We start from the raw sequence: 14321 nt of genomic DNA, 5'->3' as shown, positions 1-14321 counted from the left end.
GCACCAGATTAAGTTTCAAGCTCAAGCTCGAGTCCATTTGTGTTTTAGCCAATCTTTGGTGTTCAAACCAACAATGTCACTCTCATAATCACAGTAAGAAAAAACCAGATCTTTATATCATCATATTTTTTCTTGAAACTATCAGAAAGTTGTTACGAGGCAACCGAACTCTATTTCAAATAGAAAAAGAAATCTTCTGTAAGGAAAGACAGGACACACGAACTACCGCCCCAGTGGGAGAACATATGAGAAAGTCTAAGAAGAAATCAGCTAGCATTTTAACTGACGAACTTCTTCCTTTGCTTCCAGACAAAGAACTAGGTCATATTCTGGAATCTCCCTGAGGATATGCCAATGTTCAAACTCTTATAAAGTATATATTATATTATTAGGGACTGTGATATAGTGGGAAGATTGTCAAATGCAATACATTCCTGAAAATCATGGTCTTAATCCAATCTTTCTCATTGTCTCTTCTTTTGAAGATCTGTTCTAAGCCAGACGGTGAGTCATTTCTGAATCCGTCATCTTCTCTGAGACTGCTTGAATATGCAAAGGAAAAGGAATGATGTAATTCAGCAAGGGGAGGTGGCTACTTCATCTGCTTCTGAACTTCAATGAAGCATCATGATACTATTAATTTCCATTTTAACTGTTAGAAGATGATCTCCTGATATAGGAACATCTACATATACACAATGAAGGCTGTTGGCCAACATATTTTTGATATCTTATACTTATCATATCAATGCCTCTTTAAATCAGATCAGCCATTACTCTATTAGTTCTATCTTTGTGTCAATAATATCTGGCAATTACACTTGAAAAGTTAAAGTTATTTTGTTTTCATGGCACATCTTTCTAAATTGAACAGGACATTGCTTCACGATAGTAAGATTACCACTGTAATCAGTGGCAATGAAACTAAATAACTTTTGAAATGTTAAATCAGGAATCATCTTTGACAAAATGATTATCAAAGAATATTCTGAGAACCAAGAGTGGTAACTTTTACACATACATTTTGAATGAGGGACTGACTGCCTAGGTTCGTAACTGAGTCACACCACTTACTAGCATGAGAAACTTAGAGAGGCTGGTTATTCCAAGGTTAAGTTCTCCTATCTGCAATACCTAGATGGTAAATGATATTTAAATTTAGAACTGTTGTGAAAACTGAAAAGCTGGGCTTCCTCAGTGGTTCAGTGGTTAAGAATCTGCCTGCCAAGACAGGGACATGAGTTTGATCCCTGGTCCAGGAAGATGCCCCATGCCACAAGGCATCAAAACCCGGGTGCCACAATTACTAAGCCCCCGCTCGAGAGTCTGTGCTCTGCAACGAGAGAAGCCACTGCAATGAGAAGCCTTCACCCCACACCTCAGGAGTCTCCCCAGCTCTCCACAACTAGAGAAAAGCCCTTGCACAGAAACAAAAACCCAGCAGAGCCACGAATAAAGAAATAAAACTTTTTAAAAAGCTAATCCATGTAAGCATTCAACCTGACACATAGAACACGGTATCAGTGACCATGTAAGCTAAGGGCTGCTGCTACTGCTAAGTCACTTCAGTCGTGTCCGACTCTGTGTGACCCCATAGACGGCAGCCTACCAGGCTCCCCCGTCCCTGGGATTCTCCAGGCAAGAGCACTGGAGTGGGTTGCCATTTCCTTCTCTAGTGCATGAAAGTGAAAAGTGAAAGGGAAGTCGCTCAGTCGTGTCCGACCCTCCGCGACCCCATGGACTGCAGCCCATAGGCTCCTCCGTCCATGGGATTTTCCAGGCCAGAGTACTGGCGTGGGTTGCCATTGCCTTCTCCTTTGGAGCCTTCTATATTTAATTAATTATTTTCTTTTATATTAAACTTCTCTGCTTACCACATGTAATTTAGTCTACATGTCTTATTTGAATCATGAATGTGTCTATTTAAATCATCTTCAGACCAACAGTAATAAACTATTATAAAATAGAAGATTGTGAATTAATGTAATTGTATTAAAAATGTTGTCTAAATGCATGGATTATACGAAAACTGAAAAGTATCAAGATAAACCTCAACTTTGAATGGAATATGCAACTCATGCTACTTACTGGAGAAATCAGTGGACAATTAATTAACTAATGGTTAAATTAATACTGGCGTCTCAAAATAATTCCTTATCATATTGTACAACATCATATCTGTAATTAGTAACCTAACTGCAAATGCAGAACTAAATATACTTGAAAAGTGATCACAAGAAACAATGTCAGTATGTCAGGTAAAGCAAAAATTTTTTCATAGCAAAAAAAAAAAAAAAAAGAAACTCAAAATGTCCAAGCACTTACTGCAGCTTGGCGATGAGTATTGGACAGTATTCCATGAATCTTCACTTTGTCCTTTTCCATTTGGTCTATGTTCACCCACAAATCCCGGCTGGCAGAATCAGATGGACCATATATCCGTGATATATAGTAATTATGATCTGTGTCCTCCTGTAATGATAGAAAATAAGGCACATCAAGAACACAGACAATACAGACAGACTTTGAGGGTACTGTACCAAGTGAAATGTCAGCAAGAGAAAGATAAATATTGAAGACCTTGTGGTATCACTTATATGCGGAATCTACAAAAGCCAAACTCATGGAAACAGATGAGATTAGTGGTGATGAGGGGCTGGAAGGGGGTAAAATGGGGAGATGCTGGTCAAAGAGTACAAACTTCCAGTAATGACATGATTTGTTCTGAGGATCTAATGCACAGCATGGGTGATTGTAGCCAAAAATACTGTAGTATAGAGTAACTATATGCAGGTCAAGAAGCAACAGTTAGAACTGGACACGGAACAATAGACTGCTTCCAAATCAGGAAAGGAGTACGTCAAGGCTGTATATTGTCACCCTGTTTGTTTAACTTCTATGTAGAGTACATCACGAGAAACACTGGGCTGGAGGAAGCCCAAGCTGGAATTAAGATTGCCAGGAGAGATATCAATAACCTCAGATATGCAGATGACACCACCCTTCTGGCAGAAAGAAGAACTAAAGAGCCTTTTGATGAAAGTGAAAGAGGAGAGTGAAAAAGTTGGCTTAAAGCTCAACATTCAGAAAATTAAGATTGTGGTATCCGGTCCCATCACTTCATGGCAGATAGATGGGGAAACAGTGGAAACAGTGGCAGACTTTATTTTGGGGGGCTCCAAAATCACTGCAGATGGTGACTGCAGCCATGAAATTAAAAGATGCTTACTCCTTAGAAGAAAAGCTATGGCCAACCTAGATAGCATATTAAAAAGCAGAGATATAACTTAACCAACAAAGGTCCATCTAGTCAAGGCTATGGTTTTTCCAGTAGTCATGCATGGATGTGAGAATTGGACTACAAAGAAAGCTGAGTGCAGAAGATTTGATGCTTTTGAACTGTGGTGTTGGAGAAGACTCTTGCGAGTCCCTTGAACTGCAAGGAGATCCAACCAGTCCATCCTAAAGGAAATCAGTCCTGAATATTCATTGGAAGGACTGATGTTGAAGCTGAAACTCCAATACTTTGGCCACCTTATGTAAAGGATTGACTCACTGGAAAAGACTCTGATGCTGAGAAAGATTGAAGGCGGGAGAAGAAGGGGACAACAGATGATGAGATGGTTGTATGGCATCACTGACTCAATGGACATAAGTTTGAGTTAACTCCAGGAGTTGGTGATGGACAGGGAGGCCTGGCGTCCTGCAGTCCATAGCGTCACAAAGAGTCAGACACAACTGAGTGACTGAACTGAACTGAACTGAGAGTAACTATATAGTAACTTCTCTAGTAGTCATGTATGGATGTGAGAGTTGGACCATAAAGAAGGCTGAGCGCCTAAGGATTGATGCTTTTGAACTGTAGTGTTGGAGAAGACTCTAGAGAGTCTCATGGACTGAAAGGAGATCAAACCAGTCAATCCTAAAGGAAATCAATCCTGAATATTTATTGGAAGGACTGATGCTGAAGCTCCAATAGTTTGGCCACCTGATGCAAAAAGCTGGCTCATCAGAAAAGACTGACACTGGGAAAGATTGAAGGCAGGAGCAGAAGGAGATGACAGAGGATGAGATGGTGGGATGGCAACACTGACTCAATGGACATAAGATTAAGCAAGCTCCAGGTGATGGTGAAGGATAGAGAATCCTGGAGTGCTGCAGTCCATGTGGTTGCAAAGAGCTGGACACAGCTAACTGACTGAATAACAATATAGTAACTTGAAAGTTGCTAAGACTGTAGATCTTAGAAGTTATCACCACTAAAAAAGTAATGGTAATAGTATGACATGTTGGAGATGTTAGCATTAGCTATGATGCTAACAAATCAGCATGTTATACCCCTTAAACTTACATCATGTTACATATCAATTACATCTCAATAAAGGTAGGAAAGAAAGAGAAACATTTTTTTTTCAGAACCTACTCAGTACTAGCGAAATTTGCCTAAAGCATTTTACTTTCTAATTTAGAATATAAAAAAGTATAGTTTACTTATGACCTTTGCCGCTTGAAATTTCTCCATTTCATCAGTTTATTTTGCCCTTTCCCTAGAGTCGTTTAAACACCATTTTTACTCTAAAATTGAGAGTGTGTCAGAACTGTGGCAAGCAAAGATAGAGGTAATCATATTTGGTTCTTGTTATAAGCTTTGTGTTGATTCTGACTGCATTTTAAAATAATACCTCTAAGATGAATCTACTTGTAACAATTTTTTTTTTCTTTTTCAGGTGAATTTAGTGCTACATTCAATGTTTTTTTCACATCAGTTAAAATTTTAATACTCTTATTGTCCTAGGATCAAAAAATATTTTTCTTTCTTCTGATTCCCTTTTAAAAAGAGAAACATTTAAATCATTTAAACATCAAACTTACATAATTTAAAGAGTTACATATAGAGTTTTGGGCTTCCCAGGTGGTGGTAGGGGTAAAAAAGCTGCCTGCCAATGCAGGAGACTCAAGTGACACGGGCTCAACCCATGGGTCGGGGAGATTGCCCTGGAGGAGAAAAGAGCAACCCACTCTAGTATTCTTGGCTGGGAAATCCCATGGACAAAGAAGCCTGGTGGGCTACAGTTCATGGGGTTGCAAAGAGTCGGACACAACTGAGCACACACACTCTGCCTGGAATACTTAGAGTTTCATTATAAAGAAGAAAAAGTCAGCCCCCAAAAGAAAAAAAAAAAAAGAACAGAGGTATTCCTAAAATTCATAAAAGATCAAACAAAAATGATTCTACTGGAATTAGAAGTGTGAGTATATGAGTTAAATAATCTCTAAGGAAAGTGGGGCTTCCCTGTTGGCTCAAAGGGTAAAGAATTTGCCTGCAATGCAAGAGACCTGGGTTTGATCCCTGGGTTGGGAAGATACCCTGGAGAAGGCAATGGCAAACCACTCCAGTATTCTTGCCTGGAGAATCCAATGGACAGAGAATCCAATGGACGGAGAAGCCTGTTAGGCTACAGTCTGTGGGGTCGCAAAAAGTCAGACACAACTGAGTGACTTCACTTTCACTTTCAAGGTAAGTGAATTAGATTTTTAAAATATAAAAGTAATAAGCCTCTTTAGAATAAACTGTTACATAAAAACAAAACACAAAGGCTAATGAGCAATCTGTGTACAATGGTCTTTACTAAACCAGTAATGTTAGGTTTCTATGTGCTGCTGCCTAAATAAAAAATGTCACTTTTGGAATTCAGTACAGTCTAGTCACACACACACACACTCTTTGCGACCCCATGTACTGCAGCACCCCATGCTTCCCTGTCCATCACCAACTCCCAGAGCCTCAAACTCATGTCCATTGCGTCGCTGATGCCATCCAACCACTTCATCCTCCGTTGTCCCCTTCTCCTCCCACTTTCAATTTTTCCCAGCATCATGGTCTTTTCCAATGAGTCAGTTTTTCACATTGGGTGGCCAAAGTATTGGAGCTTCAGCTTCAACATCAGTCCTTCCAGTGAATATTCAGGACTGATTTCCTTTAGGATGGACTGGTTGGATATCCTTGCAGTCCAAGGGACTCACAAGAGTCTTCTCCAGCACCACAGTTCAAAAGCATCAAATCTTCTGCGTTCAGCTTTCTTTATAGTCCAACTCTCACATCCATACATGACTACTGGAAAAGCCATAGCTTTGACTAGACAGACCTTTGTTGGTAAAGTAATGTCTCTGCTTTTTAATATGCTATCTAGGTTGGTCATAGCTTTTCTTCCAAGGAGAAGCATCTTTAATTTCTGTCTGTAGTCACCATCTGCACTGATTTTGGAGCCCCCAAAAATAAAGTCTGTCACTGTTTCCATTGTTTCCCCATCTATTTGCCATGAAGTGATGGGACCAGATGCCATGATCTTAGTTTTCTGAATGTTGAGCTTTAAGCCAACATTTACACTCTCCTCTTTTACTTAAATCAAGAGGCTTTTTAGTTCTTCTTTGCTTTCTACCATAAGAGTGGTGTTATCTGCATATCTGAGGTTATTGATATTTCTCCCAGCAATCTTGATTCCAGCTTGGGCTTCACTTGGCCCGGCATTTTGCTTGATGTTCTCTGCATATGAGAAGAGTGACAATATACAGCCTTGACATACTCCTTTCCCTACTTGGAACCAGTCTGTTGTTCCACATCCAATTCTAACTGTTGCTTCCTGACCTGCATACAGATTTCTCAGGAGGTAGGTCAGGTGGTCTGGTATTCCCATCTCTTTAAGAATTTTCCGCAGTTTGTTGTGATCCATACAGTCAAAGGCTTTGGCGTAGTCAATAAAGCAAAATAGATGTTTTTCTGGAACTAGTCTTTTCTAATAATGTGAACTATAATTACTATTGAGTGACAACAAATTCAAACTTCTCCTTTTAAACTAGGATTTGGCCCTGCTTTCATTGAATGGTCGTAGAAATTGAGTTTTCTAGACAGCATATTAAAAAATCTAGATAAGCATATTAAAAAGCAGAGATATGACTTTGCCAACAAAGTTCTGTCTAGTCAAAGCTATGGTTTTTCCAGTAGTCATGTATGGATGTGAGAGTTGGACTGTAAAGAAACCTGAGCAATGAAGTATTGATGGTTTTGAACTATGGTGCTGGAGAAGACTCTTGAGAGTCCCTTGGACTGCAAGGAGAGTCAACCAGTCCATCCTAAAGGAGATCAGTCCTGGATATTCATTGGAAGGACTGATGCTGAAGCTGAAACGCCAATACTTTGGCCACCTGATGTGAAGAACTGACTCATTTGAAAAGACCCTGATGCTGAGAAAGACTGAAGGCAGGAGGAAAAGGGGAAGACAGAGGATAAGATGGTTGGATGGCATCACTGACTTAATGGACATCAGTTTGAGCAAGCTTTGGGACTTGGTGATGGACAGGAACACCTGGCGTGCTATAGTTCATAGAGTCGCAAAGAGGTGGACACCATTGTGCAACTGAACTGAACTGAACTGACTGAGAAATTGAGATAATACATCTCTTGCCTATAATGTGGGTTGGTGAATTCCATTTTTACTTGAATTTTCACTATTGATATCAATATGGAACCTGCCACAAAACCTTTATTTTTCTTGTTTCTCATCCATTGAATATTTACATGCTTTAAAAGGCATTTTTGCTGAGGAACACTCAGTAATCATATTATTCTTGACTAATCTGAAACACAATTAGGTTTTTTTGTGGTTTATTTGCTCATAAAATGTAATTTGAATTTAGCTTATCAACTTCAGGAGTCTCTAAACAGAACATATTTGAAACCACTCAGGTATATGTAAGATTAATGGTTAGTGAACAGAGTGTCTATGATTTGAATAATAAAATTTGGGATATATTTTATCTAATGCATTTATTATTTAAGTGCTAATTATATAAAATATGATTTTCCTTGCGATCCAGTCTAAATAAGAATCCCATGTACCTTTTCTTTTTTTTTTTTCCATGTACCTTTTCTTAAGTACCATATATATGTTACTAACCCTAACCCTAATCCCTACATAAAGGACAGGAATATGGTAAGCAATATTCTAAATAGATGTTGCTTCATGACTAAGAGAAAAAATATGACACCAAGTGTAAATCTTGAGAAATGTGATTAAATGTTAATAGTAAATTTAAAAAATAAATCCTAGGAAAATCTCCAATTAAACTCTAGGTATCATATACAGATTACATGTATACCCATGATTAAAGATAAAGTGCAACAGAGAAGAATAAAAAGGGAAATACAAAGAAAGAAGTAGGAATAAGAGTCTGCAACTCAAAGGAGCTTCAGGCAAGGTTGAATGATCTTCTGGCTCTCCTTTCCAGAGGTGATGACATGGACGGCCCGGGTTCTAGGAGAGTAACGAGCTTTGCGGTTGTCCTTCAGCTCCTCCCCATTGTCTGGGAAAGCTTTCAGTGGTGAGTACCTGTCTTGACTTTGGGTACAAGTCCTTCTACAAATGCCATACTTCTGGCAACAATGGCTGATTGTTTAGGATGAGCCTATAACCTAAGAAAGGCCAATTAGTGAGACATCCAGGGAACTATGTAGAGAGGAGATAACTTCCCTGATTCTGATTGTTGAGATGTGTAGGTGTGAGACCTGGAACTACTGCCACCAATTTACCCAGGGGGAACCTTGCCTGAAGCCAAAGCAAACAGAGATAAGGACAGAACCATAAGCCCATACGTAAGGCAAAGAAAGAGCCAGATCCCTAACCAGTATACCTAAGTGTGCCAGCTCCTAGACTTGTTCAACCACTTAGATGAATCGTTAAATCTCCTGTATTGTTAAAACACCTTGAGTTGAGTTATTATCAACCAAAAGAATCCTGACAAACAAGTTTTCTTAGCTTGCATGAAAAGAGACTTAAGCAGTGTTGAATAAGACAACCTTATCTACACATTTATAGATCTGGATAACAAACATCTCCCATTCATATCTAGTATTCCATCAAATCACATAGAAGAAATGAAAACTTTTATCTAACCTGCCAGAAATCATCAAGTCTGAATAGCAAATGATAATGACTCATTTAATTTTTCAACGAATGGTATAATAGAGTGGTTTTGAAGAAAATATTCAATGAGCTTAAATTAAAAAATTAATTTTTCTTCCTATTCCTAGTATTTTTACAGAGTTCAGCATCATTAAGGTCAGAGATATAATCTTTATATGAGTTATGTAACAGATTCTATGATAGTGCCAAATTCTTATATAACTGCCAAATAGATATTTTCTTTAATATTACAAACTTTCAGTATAGAGTTCAGTATAACTGTTGCAATCAACATATCTAAAATGACTTTGGTATTTCCTTTAACCTCTAAGTCTTTGTAATGAATCAAGACATAGTCTTGAAGTTAACATAAAGAATAAGAGTATCGTTATGCTAAACAATGGACTTGCTGCAAAAATATACATATTTTGGTCTCTAATCAGTAATTATAATTACTGATATGGCTATGTGAACATACATTTACATTTTCACTTAAATCGGAGCTTCTCAAAACAATATTACATCTTTGAAAATACTATAAGCTAAAGCCTTTTGACTTCTTGGTGTTTGCCTTCTATAGCCCAAGCTTGCCAGGTTGTCATGGAAACTTCTATTCAAAGAGGAAGACAATTTATTGTTTACCTAGGAATTTAGAGACAGAAGTTGTTAAATTCCTGGGAGAGGTGTTTGGCTCAGCTATTCAGGAACGCCATAAACTAGATGTCTCAAAAATATGACATCTTAGCACTACTAAATTATTCAAACCACATATTGTCCTTTATAGGAGTAATGGTACTTAAAGCTTTGCCAAAAGCCACTTCAGGCGTAAAGATTTTCCTATTCTGCTCCAAAGTAAACTATTTCTAACATCATAGAAAATAAAACAAAACACCACTGTGATATGCCTACTTGCCAATTCATCTAGGAAATCAACTGTTACTGAAAGTGGATGGCACAGCAGGTAGCTATAAATCCTGTAAGTCCATGCTTTTCAGACACGTCTGGAAATGTGCAGCTGTAAACAGAGGACACACACCAAAAATACAGAGAAAACGTCTTTGCGACTATAGCCTGACCATTTGGCAACAATCAGTTCACTCAATGCCTAATCCACATGTGGTCTTCTCTTGTTTTCATAGGTATTAAGTTGATTTTATGTTAAATAATTTTTATGGATGCCTCATATTGCCTTATGTGGTGACAGCATTTGAACTCTAAATTCATTTCATGAGTATATTGTATGAACATCACTGTGCTAGTCATTTGAAATATACAGATACATAAAACATAACCAAAGATCTTAGGTAAAGTTATTTAGCACTTAATGGATTGGTCACCTTTCAAAGATAGTTTCATAATAAATAAAGAAATATAATTTGAATGGTTCTTGCCAGGTGTTAATATACACCAAATATATTATATTCTTATGTTAATGATTTCACAAGGGTCATATAGTATATTTAAAGGTAAAGCCATTTAAAAATATTACTTGTGTATATAAACCTCCTCAAAAACAATAAGTAACAAATAGTGATATGAATAATCAATTTAAAAAATCATGTTGATATAAGAAACCAAAAGGATATGAACAAATTACAAAAGGAAGAAGAAAGTGAGCTGACAATTACAAAGGAAAAATTTACGAGATGAAATCATTAGTAGAAACAAGAGCAGAATGTGTGTGTGTGTGTGCGTGTGTGTGTGTGTGTGTGCGCGCGTGCGCACGACCATCCCTCAGTTGTGTCCAACTCTTTGCAAACTCCATGGACTGTAGCCCACCAGGCTCCTCTGTCCATGGGATTTTCCCAGGCAAGAATATTGGTGTGGGTTTCTATTTCCTACTCCAGGAGACCTTCCAAACTCAGGGATCAAACCCACCTTTCCAGCATCTTCTGCATTGGCAGGCAGATTCTTTACCATTGGGCCATCTGGAAAGCCCAACAGCAGCAGAATAAATGTGATTAGTTACTAGTCAGGACATAGGGGAAAGTCTTGAGAAGCATACACAAAATGAAATGGAAAAGAAGAATGAAGTGTATATATATATATAAGAATGATAATGAAATTATTTTAAAATGACATACATTTTACAAACTTTATATATTTTAAAATAACGATATACATACACACACATATATATCCACACACTTAGTTGACTTAGACAAGTCTCTTTAATTATCTTAGAATAATTTTTTTCTGAGATAAAGACTTGAATCATACACTATGTTCCAAGTAAATCTGCAATACAATTTTGAATATTAAGAAATCGTCTGGTGAAATTTCTCATAGGTTAAAAAAAAAGAATCAGAAATCTTGTACATATCTAGCAAGACAAATTGAATCATGTATAATAAATAAAAAACCTTGGATAGGCTGATACTTCTCCATAATTTTCAGTGGAAACAATGGCTGTACCATGTGAGAGAAGGAAGTTGGGATTCAAGGAATTTTTGCCTGAGTTATAATGTAATTATAAAGGCAACACACATATTTGTAATACCCACAAATACAGAGGGATATTAAACAAGATTTTCACCTCTGGGCTCCTCGGTCCATGGGATTCTCTAGGCAAGCATACTGGAGTGGGTGGCCATGCCTTTCTCCAGGGGATCTTCCTGATCCAGGAATCGAACCCTCACCTCTTATGTCTCCTGAACTGGCAGGTGAGTTCTTTACCACTAGTGCCACCTGGGCAGCCCTTTCTTAAAAATGGAACACCTAATTACACAACCATTTCAACTAAGGAGTGAATCAAACGTGGCCACAAGAATAGAGAAGCTGTTATATTGGTTTTTTCTAGATGATGGGATTTGGAAAGTGTTTTTTCCCCTTAATCTGTGTTACTGAATTATTGAATTTTTTAAATAAACATTACATGTAACCACTTTCTTTTTTTACATAAAATAATAACAAATCCTTGAAGATGCTTCAAAGTATTAATTGTTGATTATTTGGAATCAAATTACCACAATATATCAAGAGACACAAGACTACAATGTTACACACAGATCATGTAGAATATCTTTAATAAGTACCCTGAAATAAGTACCCTGCTTAAAGACTCCTTTAACACAATATAAATTAGATAGTTATACTCAGTGAAGAGCTTCAAGGTCAACAAATTTAAACTGCCCTGTGAAAAAGCCAATATATAAATTTTCATTAAACCTTTTCTTTAAAATACTGGTTTTAACAACCTAATTGATATAGAGTGAAATTCTTTTCACTACTTAAGGGGAATGAAATCAGTGTTAATAGAAACATGAAAATAGTCATTTCTACTAAATTTTTGAAGGAGAGGTTGCTTAGAGTTTGAATCTGTATAAAGTGAATTTATGTTCTAAGCATTTTATATAAGTATTACTAAATTAACTCCATTCATTATGCAGAAATCATTTGTTTCGTGTGTATAAGACACCATATATTTTAGTGAGATACATTTTGACAGAAAATACAGGAGGTAATGCTGAAGAATTCTTCAATGGTACAGCTTCATCTTAGCAATGGCTATAATTCTACCCAGAGACTTCTCTTTGTTTAAAATTGGAATACAATTGCCTTACAATGTTGTGTTAGTCTCTGCTGCATGAAGTGACTCAGCCATATGCATACACATATCCCCGCCCTCTTGGACCTCTCTCCTCCCTTTCCCCAGCCCACCCATCTGGGCCATCACAGGGCACAGAGCTGAGCGCCCTGGGCTATTACACAACAGCTTCCCACTAGCTTTGTATTTCACACATAGCAGTGTATATAGGCCGACCCCTGCCCCCCAGCTGGCCCCACCCTTTCCTTCCCCTGCTGTGTCCGCATGTGCATTCTCTAGGTCTGTGTCTCTATTCATGCCTTGGAAACAGGTTCATCTGTATCATTTTTCTAGATTCTGCATATATGTGTTGCTGCTGCTGCTGCTGCTGCTGCTAAGTCGCTTCAGTCATGTCCGATTCTGTGCGACCCCACAGACGGCAGCCCACCAGGCTCCTCCGTCCCTGGGATTCTCCGCAAGAATATTGGAGTGGGTTGCCGTTTCCTTCTCCAATGCATGAAAGTGAAAGTGAAGTCGCTCAGTCATGCCTGACTCTTAGCGACTCCATGGACTGCAGCCTACCAGGCTCCTCCATCCATGGGATTTTCCAGGCAAGAGTACTGGAGTGGGTTGCCATCGCCTTCTCTGGCATATATGTGTTAATATGCGATATTTGTTTTTCTCTTTCTGACACTCCCAAATTCCTTGTCTGAGAGACTTTTAATGAGTTGCTTGTGCTTTGCTTTTAGTTATTATCCTAGTATAATCTCCTGGCTTTTTTCCAGGAATGTTATGAAGGATCTCAAAAAGAGGCAGTATGCTGAGATGCAGCTACATTCTGACAAAGTTGCGGGCAGAGGATGGAAGGCAGGGAAAGCTGCGGGGAGGGGAACATGATGTGGACTACAGCATTGAACTTGAAGGCAGGTGATCTGCTCTATGGTTCTCACACGCTTGGTCACTAATATATTCTGTCAGTTCAGTGAAGTCAATTACGCCTTCAGTTCATTTCAGTGGACTGAAAGTGTGAACTTCCCTGGGCTTATAATCCTTCTTTGGCCAGAAGTAAAATCACACAGAGGATGGCAGGGGTCCTGGACCTGCAGGTATTGCCCAGTTGATCTTCTGGGAGAATTGAAGACACCATTAGACATGGAAAGAGAGGTGGATGAAAAATCCACGGTAACCTCCAATTTTCCCCAGCTACATTACAAGAAGGTGACCTACAGGGAAGGTAGTATAGGAAGATAGTTAGGTCACATGAGCGTCTCTATTAATAAAAAGCCAGTGAGAGGATTTAGCTTTCCGTCACTGCGTTGCCAAAGAATGAAATTAGACCAACATATTTAAGCACATTTGAAAAGCATATGGACAGAATATAAAGAATTATTAAATTAGCCCCATACAATTTTACCATGATAGGGACAATTCCATATTAGCTTCAAATAGCCTGCGATATACATCAGCAAGTACTATAGCAATACCCTTTTTCAGACACTCTGAACAATTATGCAGGAAAAAGTTCAACTTAATGTTGTGGTGTCAGAAGGATTAAAATCAATTCTCTGTCTCCTGTTGATCATATCAGATCATCGCACCAGGTCTCATTATGCATATCTCTTATGCATTTTCAGTCTCTCACAGATTCCTTTACCATTTCTCTAAGGGTTTTTACCTGCTTGATCTATTTGCAGCGTGGTCTGTCTCCCTAGAAATCTTGTCTAGACTCTAATTTATCAGTTCTTCATAAGAGGTTAGTTAAATGACGGTCCAAGAATATAAGATTAGTTGGTGTGTACGTGTGTGCGTGTGTGCTGTGTATGTGAATTTATTGT

General features: G+C 38.2%; 1 protein-coding gene across 2 annotated transcripts in view; it reads right to left on the bottom strand.

The window, feature by feature from the left end:
• PLXDC2 (plexin domain containing 2) overlaps window positions 1-14321 on the bottom strand; it is a 440092-nt gene that overhangs the window by 206292 nt on the left and 219479 nt on the right. For both annotated transcript variants that reach the window (XM_069547392.1, XM_069547393.1), the window contains exon 3: window positions 2326-2472. In XM_069547392.1, the coding sequence (XP_069403493.1) occupies window positions 2326-2472 (147 nt within the window). The remainder of the gene's footprint in view (window positions 1-2325; window positions 2473-14321) is intronic.

Source organism: Ovis canadensis, chromosome 13 (assembly GCF_042477335.2).
Source record: "Ovis canadensis isolate MfBH-ARS-UI-01 breed Bighorn chromosome 13, ARS-UI_OviCan_v2, whole genome shotgun sequence".
NCBI classification, from domain to species: Eukaryota; Metazoa; Chordata; class Mammalia; order Artiodactyla; family Bovidae; genus Ovis; species Ovis canadensis.
The sequence above is the reverse complement of the archived record's forward strand: the minus strand, read 5'-3'. Positions and strand labels throughout refer to the sequence as shown.